The sequence below is a fragment of the Ursus maritimus genome, unplaced genomic scaffold (genome assembly GCF_017311325.1).
Source record: "Ursus maritimus isolate PB19 unplaced genomic scaffold, ASM1731132v1 scaffold_34, whole genome shotgun sequence".
Taxonomy (NCBI): domain Eukaryota; kingdom Metazoa; phylum Chordata; class Mammalia; order Carnivora; family Ursidae; genus Ursus; species Ursus maritimus.
This window is the reverse complement of record NW_024426008.1, coordinates 22,866,207-22,882,907: the sequence shown is the minus strand read 5'-3', so window position 1 is coordinate 22,882,907 and position 16,701 is coordinate 22,866,207. Positions and strand designations below refer to the sequence as shown.

Here is a 16,701-nt window from a genome sequence, read left to right as displayed (position 1 = left end):
GGCAGCCGTAGCCGTGACACTGCAGCCAAAACACACGGGAGCAGAAGGAGTTAGACATCCGATTTTCCCCTCAGGGCCCCTGGCCCGAAACCGTTAGTCCCAATGGCTGTTACCTCTGTGTCCCCAGATTGGCCAGTTAGCATCTGTTCTCTGCTGAGTGTCAGCTCTGCCTCATTAGAGAGCTGTGGGGGACCACGGTGGGGGGCTCGATCTCCTTTCAGGGGGAGATATGGCAAATCTCTCTAATGCAAGGAAGGGAAGAACTGTCTGGGTGGTACTTGAAGAATGCGCAGGAGGGACATTCAAGAGGAGGGCAGGAGTTCACTGACTGGGGTGTGCGTGGAAGGCATCAGCCACCTCTCCAGGCATCCAGGTGCCAACGACCTCTCTGCCTGCTTGCTCTCTCCCTGTGTCCATCTACCCACCCAGCCAGTCATTCACTGGCATCTGATATGTGCCAGGAGTAGTTGTTGCCTAGAAGGACGGTCAGAGGGAGGGTGTACAGGTAGATGGGAAGCATATTTCAGGTGAAGGGGAAGGAATGGGGCAGCGATCAAGCAGGTTTTATGTGCCTTCTTGACATCGCAAGACTCTTGGCCTCTGGGAGCTGCCCTCCATGGTGCTGAACTGAGAGAGAGCCATGTCTCCTGGCCGAGGTATGACCGTTTATCCCTGCCTCCTCCGTTCTGCCAGCGATGTACTTTCTGCAAAAGGAAGAGAGGTCTGGAACCAGGAGAGGCAGTCGGATGAACTTCATTACTGTGTATTTAAAAAGATCCTTCCTGGGCAGATAAAATGTGGTGCTAGGGATTCTTCTCTTTGGAATGTGTAGGTTTTCATCAAAAATATCATCCTTATTCAAGTGTGGTCATTTTGCATATGTTGGCGAGGATGCGGAGAAAGGGAAACCATCTTACACTGCTGGTCGGAATGCAAGCTGGTGCAGCCACTCTGGAAAATGGTATGGAGGTTCCCCAAAAAGTTGAAAACAGAGTTACCCTATGGCCCAGCAAATGCACTACTAGGTATTTACCCCAAAGGTACAAATGTAGTGCTCCGAAGGGGCACCTGCAACGTAATGTTCATAGCCGCAATGTCCAGAATAGCCAAACTATGGAAAGAGACCAGATGTCCATCGACAGATGAATAAAGAAGATGTGGTCTATACACACAATGGAATAGTACTCAGCCATCAAAAAGAATGACATCTTGCCATTTGCAGTGACATGGATGGAACTAGAGGGTATTATGCTAAGCGAAATAAGTCAATCAGAGAAAGACAATTATCATATGATCTCACTTATATATGGAATTTAAGAAACAAAACAGAGGATCAGAGGGGAAGGGAGGGAAAAATAAGAAAATCAGAGAGGAACACAGAGCATAAGAGACTCTTAATCACAGGCAACAAACTGAGGGTTGCTGGAGGGTGGGAGTGGGGAATGGGGTAACTGATGGGCATTAAGGAGGGCACGGGATGTAAAGAGCACGGGGTGTTGTATGCAACTGATGAATCACTAAACTCTACCTCTGAAACTAATAATACATTCTATGCTAATTAATTGAATTTAAATTAAAAAAGAAAAAATATCTGGTCATTTTGGAGGAAACAAGGGCTCCCCTGAATTTTGAATGAATTTGAGAGGACACCCACTATACATTTGGACACCCGTTCTCATCGTTGGTCCAAGGAGGCCACTGGGTTGAAAGGTGAAGATGTAGAAACTATCCATTTAAACTAGAAGAATCCCTGATTCTGTCCACAAATCCATATTCTTGTGGGCTCACAAAGCCTCAGAATGTTTATGAAGCTGATTCCAAGACTCAGTCATCTGCTCGCCATGAGCTGCAGATGCCGTTTGAGGGCACAAACACAGGCCAGCGTTTGACAAGTGTGTTTTCCTTCAGCGGCTGTGGCCACCAACTTACAGTAAATTAAAGATTTCTGGGCTGTCCCAATTCATCGAAAAGTTTCAGGCCTACATAACCCTTTAGAGCTGTTCTGACTTAAGTACGCTTTGGAAAACCTAAATTTATTTCAAAGCTGGTTGAAAAAAAATTTACATTGGCTGCAACAGTGGGTTTTCTTTGCCAGAAGTGATTTGCGCCCATGACCACGGGTCCCTTCTGGAAGTCCCAACACATCACGGTTAACCACGTCCCTATAGCCTGTGGCTGGGCTCGAAACTCAAAACCCATTTCGTCAAAGAAAACTCTGCCCTGGAGCCTTGACCTTGCTTCCTAAACTTCAGTCATTTGACGGGCTTTGGTCTGAGACTGGGAACTATAAATCTTCAGATGGGGGAAAACTATAAAAACCCGTCCTTCTGCTTGAATATATTCGACTTTGTCTTTAGAGCGTTTTCACAGAAGAACACACACTAATCATAGGTAGAAAGTTCTTTCCTGGCGTAGAGATCTCGTTTTCAGAGAGGACACTTAGCTCCAGTCCCTTTCAGGCTGGGCCTGGTGGGTGAACTGAAGCCCGCAGAGGTTTGAGCGTCAAAAGACCTATTTTCAGTAGCAGCACGCCCTTGGGCAAGTTCCCTCTGGATCTCAGTTCTTGCCTGTGGGATGGGGAGACTATGTCTACTTCGTGGGGCGTCATGAAGGTGAAATGAGGTAGGATGTGCAGGGCATCGGGATAGCACCTGGATGCACCAGGTCCTTATACACCAAGGCCACTTCCGCTACATCAGCAGCCACTGGTCCCACCCCCGCCGCCCCCAGATCACCCCTCACTGCTACAAAGCCACCAATACAATTGCCACTATTGCTCTTTTCCTCCTCCAAGCTTGTTCTAGGCCCTAACTCCCGTCATCATCTTTCATTATAAGCATATTTATCCTATTTTCAATCAGTCGTAACCTTTGATTAGTGAATATTACGATGAAACCACAAAAGGGACTGTCTTGGGTGGATGGCGCCCATGTTTCTTTGATGTTGGGCCAAACGGGCCACAGAAGGAGCTGAACTATGGGTCTCTAACCATCAGCCGCATGGGCCGCAACTGTAACTTGTGAAGGGAAAACTGATGTTTATTATTTCATTCTGTCCCGGGCAGAGCCAGAGAGGATTTTAAATTTTAGGTCAATGGGGCGCCTGGGTGGCACAGCGGTTAAGCGTCTGCCTTCGGCTCAGGGCGTGATCCCGGCGTTCTGGGATCGAGCCCCACATCAGGCTCCTCTGCTATGAGCCTGCTTCTTCCTCTCCCACTCCCCCTGCTTGTGTTCCCTCTCTCGCTGGCTGTCTCTATCTCTGTCAAATAAATAAAATAAAATCTTTAAAAAAAAAAATAAAATAAATTTTAGGTCAGTGATTACTCTGGGCCCCATAGTTGTGGTTGTTGGCTCTGGGCCAGTGGTTATTTATCAGCGAGTATTATTTAAGGGTACTGGAGCGCCTGGTGGGCTCAGCTGGTAGAGTGTGTGACTCTTGATCTTTGGGGTCGTGAGTTTGAGCCCCACGTCGGGTGTCAAGATGAATTAAAAATAAAATCTTAAAAAAAAAATACACCAGAGCGGGGGTGGGGCAGTTTTGATGTGAATTATTTAGCCTCTACACCCAAAGTTTGTCTAGCATGTTAACAAAAAAACAAGGTTAGAAAGATCTAGGGAACTTAGGACTGAGGGAGGGGGAGGGACTTTACCACAAAGCAGCAAATACCCAAACCAATGGGCACCTCGTACAGCCACTCCTCGGAAATCAGTCCAGGGCAGGCTTGGTCCCACAGGCCAGGGTGAGGGAGGTGGCCAAGGGCACTTGGAAGGACTGAGGTCATGAGAGCTGGACCCCAGGTGGTTGTGGAGCTCACAATGCAAGGTTTCAATTTTAACACACTCACTGCTGTTCAAACTACAGGACTTGACTCAAGCTCTTTTAGCTCAGGCTTCTAAAGCCACGGATACTTTTCACAGACCCCGCAGCACAGAGACAGTTTCCCAGCTGATGTGCCAATGGTCTAGTTGGCACTTGTCTTCAGTTAGTTTCAAGCAAACGGCAATAAGTACTTTATGATTTAGGGTTGGGAAAGACTTAAAAATACACTATATTAGAACATCGTTAGAACTTACTTTACATCTCCAGTTTATGCCTGTGCCAAGTACCGGGGATGAAAAAGTGAGTTAACTCGGAAAGCCCAGATTCATCCTGTGCAGGCCTAGGGACCCAGTTTAGTTGTAAACTTCCACTGTAAACTGAATGAAAGTCTCCGGATTAGCTCTAAACCCAACCCACCCCTTCAAAGCAGCGCTGTCCAGCAGAATTTTCCATGACAGAACCTAATTCCACAATGATGGAACCTCCTATGTCTGCTCTGTCCAACCTGTGTGTGTGGCTAGTGGCTACCATCTTGAACAGGGTAGTTTCAGAGCAACAATTCTGACAAAATTCGTTAATGACATTTTCAGCATCTACTTGAGCAGATAATTTCAGTCTTCATTGGAAGACTTCATTCTCTGGAAGCCTCTCTTCTCTGGGTTTCCATGATGTGATGGTTTCATGGCTCTCCTCCTACCTTTCTATGCCTTCTTGGTCTCCCTCTTGGTTCTCCCCTCCTCTGCCTGCCTCTAATATTAGGATTTTCTAGAGTTCAGTTCTTAGTCCTTTTCTATTTGGCACAAACCCTCTCTACGTAACATTATCCCAACAGTCTCACCATCCCCTAAGCACTCACTATGTACACACTGTTCGAAGCATTTTACGTGCACTGACTTAATTGTCACTACTTGCATAGAATGTAGGTACTATTACTATCATTTTACAGGTGAGAAAACAAGGTTGTAGAATTCAAGTACCTTGGCCAAGGTCACAGTTAATCATGGTGAAGCTAAGACTCAGACATGGATGACTGACTCGTAACCATGTGCTTGATGACTGCCCTCCTGCTGATGCCTCTGACATCCATATCTGCACATTTCTCACTGCAGAGTTCCACCTGGCTGTCTTGAAGGCATTTCAAAGTCAATGTGACAAAAAGCATAAACTCTTTATTTTCCCACCTATACTTGCTTCTCTTCCACTTGTCTCTGTTCTGGTAAGCACCATTCACCAGTTCAAAACCATCACCATTCCTGGAGGTCATCCTAACTGCCCCCCTTCCCATCCCTCACTCTGAATCTGACTGATGTCTCTTGAATTCATTAGTTCTTCTCCATCCTCAGTGACAGTGCCTTGATATAGGCCTTTTTTTTTTTTTTTAAAAAAAAGATTTTATTAGAGAGAGAGAGAGCACCAGCAGGGTGGAAGGGCAGAGGGAGAGAGAGAGAAACAGACTCCCCAGGACCCTGAGATCATGACGTGAGCCAAAGGCAGATGCTTAAGTGATTGAGCCACCCAGGTGCCCCTGATGTAGGCCTTTTAATTCCTTACTTGGACTGCTGCAGTAGTCTCTTAACTAGTCTTCCAGCTTATGTTCTTGTCCCCATTCCAGTTCATCCACCATATTGCAAAGTTACCCTTTAAAAATGCAAATCTGTCCATATTGTGAAAGACTGTCTGAGCCCCTTCCATGAGTGCCTCACATGAAGCTTTTCATGAGATGATCCCTGCCCTCTTGTTTCTCTACATTCTCCCCATTGTACCCTATGCCAGCCGCATCCAATAAACCTCTGTAACTAGGCCATGGTTATATCACGAGCCCCTGTACATGCTAGTCCTTTCATCCCACATGCTCTTAGGTTTCTTCTTCTCTTACCAAATTCTTATTCCTCTTCTGAGACTTAATTAAACCTTCCTCTTCTCCGGGAAGCCTCTCCTCACCTTCCCTTCCTTCTTTGGTGCCCTCTGTGCCCCCTCAAGCCTCCATGTTAGCTCATCACACCCCCCCAGCATTTATTTAGATATCTGTATCCCCCTACATATTGGGGACCCCCTGAAAGCAGGGACTGGCACTTATTCCCTTATTCCACCTTGAATTCTTGGTATCTTCTGTGTCCCTAGCACCCAGTGGGCACACTGCACCAAGAACAGTGATGCCTTTCGCTCTCCAGACCCTGAAGCAGAAATCCTACAGACCACAATTTCACCTCCTGTAATAAAGTTCTGTGTAATCTTGGGAAGGGACTTTGTAGACCAAGAAAATCAATCTACCACTGGACCCTTCCTGATCTCCTTCACAGGTGATTTATTTACTTTCCCCCCACAAGCGATTTTTCCTTGAGACAATTCCATTAACAGAAATGAACACGAGCATGACCTCGCGACCTACCTGATAGTGATGATCTGCCCAATGCCCAAGTCCAGGCCGTTCAACTGTGCAATGAACACGGCTGCCACTGCCTCATAGAGAGCCGTCCCGTCCATGTTGATCGTAGCTCCCACGGGCAGCACGAACCTGGTGATCCTCTTGTCCACCTGGTTCTTTTCTTCAGCACAGCGGAAAGTGACCGGCAGTGTGGCTGAACTGTGTGGTAGAAAGAGAAAGGAACCTATGGTCTAGGAACAGGTCAATCCCTGCCGGAAGAGCTACTTCTATGCCAAAAACCAAACCCAGAGCCCAAAGCAGTCTGGCACTTTTGGCAGGTCCAGGAATGAGAATGTGCTGGGTCGGCCGCTGCTCCAAGTTACACTGTAACCCCTTCCGGGGCTACAGGCCATACCACGAGGGCAGGAAATACCCAGCAGTGGGCAGAAATGTTCAAGGACATGGGCGTTGAATATAGAGGTCATTCCTCGAGTTAAAGCAGCTATAAAAGCACAAGCCGAAGCTGGGGCATCGTCAGCTTCATGTGTGGCCAGGACAGCTCTCAATTACAGCTGGTGAGAGCCGACAAGGTGTGGCCCAGAGACTTCTCCCAGATACCCCTCCTCTATTCACCTGGAAGAGATCATGAGAGCTGTCAGGAGAGCCTGAGCCATTCCCATGGCGAATCGGAAAGGGTTCTTTCGTACGACTATGAAGTAGATCAGTGGGAGAATGACGATGGAGTGGATCGCGAGCCTGTAAACGAGAGAGAGAAGCAGATTCATAGAGGACACCACCTCCTCATATTAATCCTTTTTTCCAAACAGCTTTTTTTTTTTTTTAAATTCATGATAGATCACTTGATTTTCATAATGACCTTAAAGAAGGGCAGGGATATATGTCTCCATTCCACCAATGAAGATGAGGAGACGCACTTCGCAAATGAAGTATCTCATCAAAGTGGTGAAGCCAGTAGCTGAACCTACATTTCAGAGCTCACAGAACATGTACGTCACACTGCCAAGCCCTGTACATGCTATTCCTGCAATGGGCGCTAATGGGCTTTCACTTCCTTCTGCTGCTGAATTCTCACCCCTCTTCTAAGACTCAGCAAAAGGTCCCCCTCCTCCAGGAAGCCTTCCCTCACTTTCCCAGGTTGAGCAGACCCTTTCCTTCTTGGTAGCTCTGTGGCTCCACACATACTGCTACCAGAAACCCTCATCCTACACCCAGCCCTTCTGTTCCCTGGACCATACTGCTGTCCTGCTGGATTATGCCCACCCTCCAAGAGGGCAGGCAGGTTGCAGGAAGGAGTGAGTCTCTGCTCTCCTACAGGCATACATACATCAGGACTGACCCTCTTTTCTTCCTTATTCCTGCTTTCTGAAATGACTCCTTGTTTCACATAGAAAGAAATAGGTTACGCAAAACAGGGGGCTTAAAAAGTGAGACTGATCCAGCAGGTGCCATGTAAGAGTTTACAGGTCAGTTATTCAAAGCTGAACTAAGAAGAAATGGCCATTGAAAAAACAGATCCTGAAGGACCGTTGTGAGGGTCTTCTAGATGGCAGGCGTGTGGCTAAGAACTAGGAGAAATCTAGTTTTCTGTTAGAAACCCAGGTAGGAGAATTGAACAGAAACCAGAGGAAATGTGTTATAAAATGGCTCAGCATAATAAACCTCAGCGAAATCACCACCTAGACACAGGCCCTGGCCTCTAGAGGGATAGACGGCCCTGCTCCTGTACTGCTAGGGCCCAGGTATTGGACACTGGCCCTCCCATTGTAGACACCCAGGCTTCTTCTCATTGGCTGGAAGGGCTGTGCTTTTGGTAAACACAGAGGGATGCCCCAGGGCACTTGAGTTCCAACAGGTGAGCTGACTGCTCAAGGTAGGTGTTTGGGGGCACTGACCTGTGGAAGTGTTGATGATGTTTATTCATTCCCTTGGTCCATATTTCTTAGCACTTGTGACATATCCTGCCTCTGCTAGATATCCGGGGGCTCCATTCCTAACTGATCCCATCCTACCTCCCCTCAAGGAACAAATAACTGGGCTGCAATAAATATGCAAACGATCTATTCTGCTGCCTCCCTGCTTCACCCAATTCCTCCCAGCCTGAAGATTTTCCCAGCATCCTCTCCGACACTCCGATGGTGCAGGGCGTGGTAGCAGTGCCCAGCCCCACCAACGGGGTTGGAACCAACCGGCTACTCACTCCTACTTGCTCGAGTCTCATTTCATTCAGGCCCTGCCTGATTTCTTTTTTAGGGCTGGGGTCTTGTGGGCTATTCTTACGGGTTTGGTGAGTTTCCATCCTTGAAGAAGTGAATGCCAAGAGAGGCTTCCAGTGGGTTTTGCTTGTTTCAATAAAGGATTTTAACACAACTAATAAAGGCAGCAATAAACCACGGTCCAGGCTGTTCTGCCAAGATATGGCAATTAGCACAGTGTGATCCTCCCCCAGTATAGTTGTTAAAGGCCAGCCCCCCCCACCCTGAGCTCTTATCTCTGAACCCCATCTTCCTCAGCACGTGGGAGAAGCCAATTATAACTGAAACGCAGCCTCTCAGCAGTGATCCAGCGGCTCAAACACAGTTCCTGCTCCTCTCTCAAGTCTGACATACCCACTCAGGACGGTGGCCATGTAAAGGCCCAGCTTGCGGAATATTTCCCAGTCTTCAACTTCTATGATCTTCCCGGCAATCAGGAACAAAATGCCGAGTGGCATGTAACTAGAACATAAGCACAGTACAGACACTTTGTCATCAGGTGTCTTCTCCAGGGGAGATTGCTGGGGAGGAAATGAGCTAGGGCGTGCACGTTGGCTTGGCACGTGAGCTCAGCTGGGAGGAGCACGTGGTCCACGATGAGGCTAAGGTTTCAGCCTCAGGCCCTGATGGACAACACTGGCACCAGGATTTAGCGCCTGTGCCTGCACCTTAAATTCTGTCCACCCAAGCTACATTAGATGAGCGAACTTGGCAAGAACGCATGGTTAAACAGGTGCCTATCCCATGCCGTGCTCCCAGGGCACGTACGTCCTGCCAGTGGTCCCATCTGCAGATCTCATTTTTGCCTGACCCTCCATAGACGGCCAGCAGGCTCATTCTAGCCTCGGTCATCTGGTCTCCCAGGTAGTAACAGCAGCAACAGAGCAATACAATTAGTCGTGGAAGTGGTCATAACAGCTCTGTTTGTGGAGCTCTCGTTGCATGCCTTGTATTAAGTATTTGACATGCATCATTTCCCTTAATGTACTTCTCCCAGCTTGAGGGGTAGACTGTTCTTATCCTTTTTTACACATGATGAAGCTGAGGTTCAGCGGGAGTAAGTGGCCGAAGTCACTAAAGCCTTTGCGTCACTGTCAATGTCTACACTTGGGAGTAAATAATGTCGAGTCAACTCAGTATGAGATAAATGGGGGCAGAGTCACCTAGAAAAGGTGGACTTGTTCGCACCTCCAGGGACAGGGCAAATACTCAGGTGGTGCTGCTGGAGTGTTTTCATCCAAATGGCAGCTTTCATTTGGATGGAGACGAAATACAGTTGCAAGTATTTTGAGTATCACTTCTGCACTGAGCCTAACAGGGAAAGCACTTTGTTTCAATGTGTCAGAAACCTCTTCAAGTCACTAGTTTAAGAGTTATTTCTTAGATAAATGCCGGTTGGGTGCAAGCTGATCCAGGGCTTTGGTAGAACAGACAATGGCTGATAGTCAGATTCTTGTTCCTGAACTAACTCCTAATACGGAGAATTACTCAACACTCCAGTGTCTCGACATTCCGTGGTCATCCTTCCTAAGGTGAGGTCATTGGAGAAACATAGGCCCCTTTAGTCTAATTTTGAGGGGACAACTGTCGGGAGAACCAAGATGGCGTTCACGGGCATCTGCTCACCACATAATGATCTGAACAATCTTCATGGTCGCATCACTTAGAGCATTGAAGAAATCCACCAGAATCTGTCCTTTTTCTCCCATTTTTCCAATGACAAGTCCAAAGACGAGGCAGAAGACGATCAAGCCCAGGACATTTATGCCGTCCGAATACATGCCTACGACTTTGTATTCCTTTGTTTTGTTCTGTGGGTCAAAACCAAGAGAATATATTGATGCATGATTATAATTTTGTGGGAAGGCAGAGGTCCCGAAAAGAGGAGATACGATAGCCAAACATAATAAACTAGGAATCTACCAGAGTCAACGATACTTGGGGAGAAAAAACAAACAAAACAATGAACCACCTATGTGTGTATCAAGTTTGTACTGCCCCCAGCCTCTGCCATGGAAGTTTAAAGTGATTTTTTTTTTCTCTTTCTCAAAAAACCCAAACCTGAAGATTTCTTTTGAAGAGTTCTTATTCTGGGATGTCTTACATTTTTAATAAGAACTTTAGAATCAAGGCACTTTTCGGGGTTGTTTTAACTACTAGCTACATTTGGAGTCTACGTGAAAAAGGCATTAATAATGCAGGAAGTGCAAAATATTTACCACGGTGAACATTTTTAGGATAGCTGTTTTATGCTGATAGTGAAGCATAGAAACATTCTTTACTGCCTCTAACCTTGGATGACCAATAGGAGTTTAGAGATATAAATATTAACCAAATAGTTGCTACTGTGAACCATTTCTTCACCTTATCCTGGATAAGAACAGCATGAGAGGATGTTGAGAAAAACTTAATCTGACTGGGGCAGCGTGAGATTTACTGAGAGATTTCATAGGGAGATAACAATCTGAGTGGCACAAGCCAGGTTTATAAAGTATTATAAATGGTTGATAAGCTCCTGGTGTGCCTGTCATTTTTTACTTACGATCTGATATACTCAAACACATATTTATCAAGCCTGAGAGTGTGCTAACTGCACTGGCTACAGGGTAAGTCTTAAAATACAGCTAGACAGATAAGATTAACTGTAAGAAAAACAAGCCAGTGATAGCAAGATGGTGTGTAATTAACTGCATGGCCAAGCCACAGGTTGCCGGCATCAGGCGGAGACGGAATGGGGGCCGTGGGTTGGGGAGAGCTCAGGCTGAGCAGCAGATGGCCAGGAGATGGAAGCATATTCCAGAAAAATGGCATAAGCACAGGCAAAAGTCATCATGCACCGGGCTGCCCTTCCCTGCCTGGAGAGTTCCTACTCCTCCTTTATGGCCCCAAACTAATTTAAGCCTCTGTGTTGAACACCCTTTTCTTTCCTACTGCAATGCTCATCACTCGTCACCTGAGGGCAGAGGCCACACCTGTCTGCACCACTGGCATCCCAATGCCCAGCAGCGCCTAGCTCATGGGGGGTGCTCCTAAAAATCTTGGTGGAATCATGTGCCAAGGCAGGAATAAGGAGAATCCGAGAAGGTGGCTCTGGATGGGAGAGAGAAGGCCACTGGGAGGGGAGCTGGGAAAGCAGGGAGGGGCTCAGGCGTGCAGGGCCACTGAGCCAGGCGGAGGACTTGAGGCTTCCTGCAGCAGGAAGCAGAAGCCAAGTGCGGTCCATCTAATTTGAATTCCTAAGTCTCCCAAACATTTGTTCCTTAAATCTTCTCTTTCTGAGTGGAAGCAGGGAATGTTCGGCAGAAATCTACTACAGGAGTACAGTGGTACTCCTTCATGCCCAGACGGTCTCGTCTCGAGCGCTGAAACTCCAACAGCTCTCAAAACACGGGGTTTATGGATGAGCGGACGGCCAACTCTTGGTGGCAGAAACTACCCTGAGCTGAGATGAGGCTACTTATGGTTTATTTCTCTTATCTGGCGGGATGTTCGTAAGTCTGCTGCAGAACTACCGATGTCTTGATCCTAGGGGCTTGTCGCCAAACCCATTGCGGAGTGTTGAGTAACACGGAGTGCCTACACCGCATGGCCCATCGAGAGTGAGGAGCTCCGGGCTCTGAATCACGTCTAGGCAGAGTTTCGGGTAAGGAACGTGGCCCCGCGGTCCGTATTTACACAGTCTTGCGAATCCAACGCAGTTCCTAGAAGTGCCCAGCTCAACTCAAAGGAGTGACAGAGAGAGTACAGACGAGGCTCGTTCTTTTCTCTGGGGTTCAGTTGCTTCTCCTAATGCTTGGCTAGTCTCATTCTATAAAACGGTCACCCACCAACACTGAGTTAGCGAATACTGAATCCTTGTTCGCAGGAACAAGGTCAGGTTCCTGGGAACCAATGTTCACAATGTTTTCATCAAATAATCAGTCTATAACCTTGCTTTATGTGTGCTTCTGTTCAAAAACACATAAATATTATCTATTATTGAGTTATAAACACCAAACTCACCACCAACACCGTCAGGCCTGAGCAAGGCTGATCTCACGCACATGTATTTTCTATATGGCCCATCGTAGCCTTCTTGCCCTGACAGCCACAGACAGCACTGCAGCTCTATGCTTGGGGGACGTTTTAAACAGCTAAATCATCATGAAAAAGCACAAAAATGTGAAAAAATGTGGCATAAACGCACCACTAAAAGGACACTTGTTTACAACAAGAGAGCTGAAACAAGAAGGCAGAGCCTGGGGCGCCTGGCTGGCTCAGTCGGTAGAGCATGCGACTCTTGATCTCAGGATCATGAGTTCAAGCCCCACGTTGGGCATGAGCCTACTTAAAAAAAAAAAAAAAAGGGCAGAGCTTGGCCTTGTTCATCTTTGGCTGGGAATGTGGGTGTTGGGTGACTTAAACTTCTCACCACTCCTTGTGTCTGCAAATAACGAGAGAGCATCGTGTTGATTTGGGGGTTACGAATACATTTTAGTGTGTCCACGAATTCACGTAGTGAGGACTGACACTTTCCATCTTGCTTGCTCACAACGCAGCCCCTGCCTACTGGGGAAGGGGCATGGGCGACAAGGTACCTTGGAAACGGCAGTTGTCATGATGGCTGTGACAGGGGCCTCTGTCACGTTCGTCCCTGGCTCACTGGCAGTATTCACTTCTTCACGCTTGGTTTTATACTGCATGTTGGAGGAAAAAAAAAGACCGAAGAAATGAACAAAGTAAGAGTTTTTCAAGCATCTGAGCCTAAACCATAGGAATATGTTACTTTGGCTAAACGAGTACCATGGAAGGCTTCTGCCTCTGTCACCTCTCTCAGCTCCCATGAGGCTTTGGAAGCAAATGCAAGACCGCGAAATCCAAACCCTGACTCCCACGGCCCCCATTCAATGATGCCAGAATGTTCTCTTTCATAATCAGGGGCCAATTATCAGAGCGATAATGGGAAAGCAAGTAGGGGTTTTATTTGGAGGTGCTTTAACAGACGCTACAGGGATCCTGCCAGTCATTTTGTTGCTATTTGTTTATTCATTTATTATTTTTACTCTGGGAGAAACACCTCATTATTTTGATAAACGTAGTCACCATGGCTTTAGTACATGTCAAGAACTATACGGTTGTTCCAAAATCAACAGCCCCTTTAGGGCCAGTCCGTGAGTGAGATTTGTGTTGAATTCCCTTCCTTCAGCCCTGCTGGGTTCTGTGAGCTTTAGCGGAGAGCTTTAAGAAAGAGCTAGTATACCACTACGCCAGGCATAAATGGCACTGCTCTGGGGCTCTGCCAACCTTGAGAACCTTACAAATGACCACTGAGGCTGAACCTGGAAATAGAGGTGGTTCTGTGCCTCTTGGAGGTCGGCAGGGAGCAAGTTCATGGCCATTTTGGTTGGTATACACAGAGGGCTCTGTTCGTGTAATTTATGTAAATGAATTCAGCAGTTTGTGATAGAGTCCGCGGTCTTCAAGTGCACAGATAAACAAGAGAGAAGGGCAGCAAGGAAATGGAGTGAAGAGGCCGTGAGGCTTTCCTAGAGAAAAAAACCAGGGCTTTGTTACATGGCTGGGGGGGCGTGCCGGCACTGGGCGCGTGCAAGGATTAAGGACAAGACCAACACCAGGAACACGAAGCCCCCATGTGGGTTAGATACTGCTCTCCTGACGTGAGGGAAGAAGGCGGGAGGAGACGGGGCTGTTTTTGCTGGGTGCTACAGTGCAGACAGTCTGATAAGCTTCTTTGCAAATACCACAGGGTTCTCCAAAAAACAGGGAAAGGGAGCCTGAGTCAGTTCCAGCAGGGATTTCTCTGGGGCCCGAAGGACCAGAGGTCCGAAGCAGAGAGGTCACCTGTGACGTCTGGGCGCACATATTCATAGGTACATTTCCTGCCACTTGGGATGGGCTCATTCCAGTTCTCGGGTCATAGCAGGACATAAAAATCTGAATGGGTAAAGCGAAGAGGGGAGCAACCTGGAGGCAAAAGTCATTATGATTACCTGCTGAAAACAGGCTTGGACAAGATTCTCAGGGAACATATTCCTGTTGGAGACATGAAAAGCAGTGTCACTTTAAGGCAAAGGTGTTTTGTTTTTGGTTTGTGTCACACCCAATACATTGGTGAACAGGAGTAGAGCACAGAATCAGTACTCTGGTTTCTCTTCTGGCCTCTTATTTGCAAATAACTTCTTTGGATTAAGGTTGTTTTCCCCCTGCTGTGCTTCCACCAAGTCCAGAAAGCTCTCTTAACCAACCATCACTTAGCTGGTTCACTGAGTAACTGATGCGCTTATGTCCTTGGTGCCACACAGCCCTGGCAGGTGGCCGCTCACAGGCCAGGGACGTCTTTAATATTCTGTCCACTCCAGTGTTCATCAACGAGCATGTATGTTTACCAAGAGTCCACTGCGTTTGTTCCCAGTGTCTCTACGCCAATTGTGAATATCAGCGTCATTACTAAATTACAAATGACGTGAATCAATGAAACAGGGCTATGGAACGGAAGGTGCGGTTTTTATAAACACTAAACTCAACGCCTGGAAACTCAACCAAAGCAAGTGACTACAATTTCTGTGGTTACATCAGGTTTGGGAGGGCCGCTGAAATGGAAAGAAAAACTGGCACTCAGCTTTCTTTGCAGTGTCTAAGGGTTTTTTGCTTTCCTTCATGGAAGCTAAACCTGGAAACTGCACATGATGCCTTTGTAAGGGCAGCAGGTGCAAGAGAAATGATAGGAAATTATACTCAACTGACACACTCGAAGGAAAGACCTTGGCCCTACATCAGAAATTGCCAAATAAGTGCCATTTAAATCTTAAGTGTTGACAAAATACGTAATGCATATCTGTGCCATATTTTTTTTATGATTCTCTGCTTAAACTGCTACCTTAAAATTAACTGACCAATTTCCAGCCCTGATTGATTCCGATAAAAGGGTTCCTCTTGTACAAAGTGTATTTCTTCAAGTGTGCTTCAGAACTGACCCCCCTAACCCAGTCCAGCATCTTAATGCATCAAGTATATGCTTTCTGCATCTCTGTCCATCCTAAATCCGGACAGAGGAGCCTGTTCCTCCCATCCCCTCTTGGAACCACACAGTCTGGCAAGCAGGCCTGGCTATGTAATTTCGGGGTGCAGGGCTCACTGAACACACGCAATGATTCAAAAGCTATCAGAAATTTCAAAACAGCGAGAGCAGAGCCTCAGAGCAAGCATGGGTCCTGTGTGACCCCAGCATCACAGGCAGCATGCCCACAGAGCTGCCCTTGCTGGCAACACACCCACCTGATCAGATCTAACATGGCGTCCACTGTACTGACTTCAGGGCTGCTCCCTGTCCTGTCAATCTCATCCACTTTCTGGGATACACCAGGCTTGATGCTCACCACCAGTATGATGCCTGTGGCCAAGGAGAGTACCACAGAGCATTTAGAACCTTCTAGAACAGCTGCCCCCCCCCATGCATCCTTCTTAGAACCAGTAGGCATGGTGGTACCAGGCAATACTGGAACGAGGACTCCGAGGTCCAGCCAAGGTGCTGTGCCTCAGCTGGGACCTTTTCCCAAAAGGAACATCCCCCCCGCCTTTTTTTTTTTTTTTTTTTAATGAAGAGGCTGCATTCCAGAATTGCTTCTGGAAACACCGGATGATGAGAATTTTCTATTTTCTTTTCTTTAGCTTATGAGGTCAGCCTAGGCAGGGGTTGGGGTGAGGGTGATTCCTTTTCCAGCTTGGGGCACCCGTTCAATGTCTTTATGTAACTTCTACCCACAGACACTGGTTATTTTCCTGAGGCTCCTACAGAACAAGCCTCCTCTTCCTTCCAAACCCCAAGCCTTCAAGTATCTGGAAAGCTGTCGTCTAATCCAAAAAGGGCCAGGGTTAGGAAAAGAGTATTCCCTGTGACTCACAGGGGATGGAATGAGGACAAATACACGTTACAGGGAAAGAGAGCTCTTGCCGTAAGGAACTGTCTAAATGGGGGGTATCTAGGGGCGCCTGGGTGGCACAGCGGTTAAGCGTCTGCCTTCGGCTCAGGGCGTGATCCTGGCGTTATGGGATCGAGCCCCACATCAGGCCCTTCTGCTATGAGCCTGCTTCTTCCTCTCCCACTCCCCCTGCTTGTGTTCCCTCTCTCGCTGGCTGTCTCTATCTCTGTCGAATAAATAAATAAAATCTTTAAAAAAAAAAATAAATAAATGGGGGGTATCTGAGTGCGCCATTTTGGCCCCAGAGGTAATGGGTTCCTGTCCT

The 16,701-nt window shown here is 47.3% G+C and overlaps 1 protein-coding gene across 1 annotated transcript in view; it reads right to left on the bottom strand.

Moving 5' to 3' along the window:
* Positions 1–16,701, bottom strand: part of SLC1A1 (solute carrier family 1 member 1) — a 78,117-nt gene that overhangs the window by 4,603 nt on the left and 56,813 nt on the right. Inside the window, 8 exon segments of the mRNA XM_040620299.1 lie at positions 1–19; positions 6,209–6,403; positions 6,818–6,940; positions 8,812–8,919; positions 10,084–10,268; positions 13,035–13,133; positions 14,448–14,490; positions 15,733–15,847. Of these exon segments, the coding sequence (XP_040476233.1) occupies positions 1–19; positions 6,209–6,403; positions 6,818–6,940; positions 8,812–8,919; positions 10,084–10,268; positions 13,035–13,133; positions 14,448–14,490; positions 15,733–15,847 (887 nt within the window).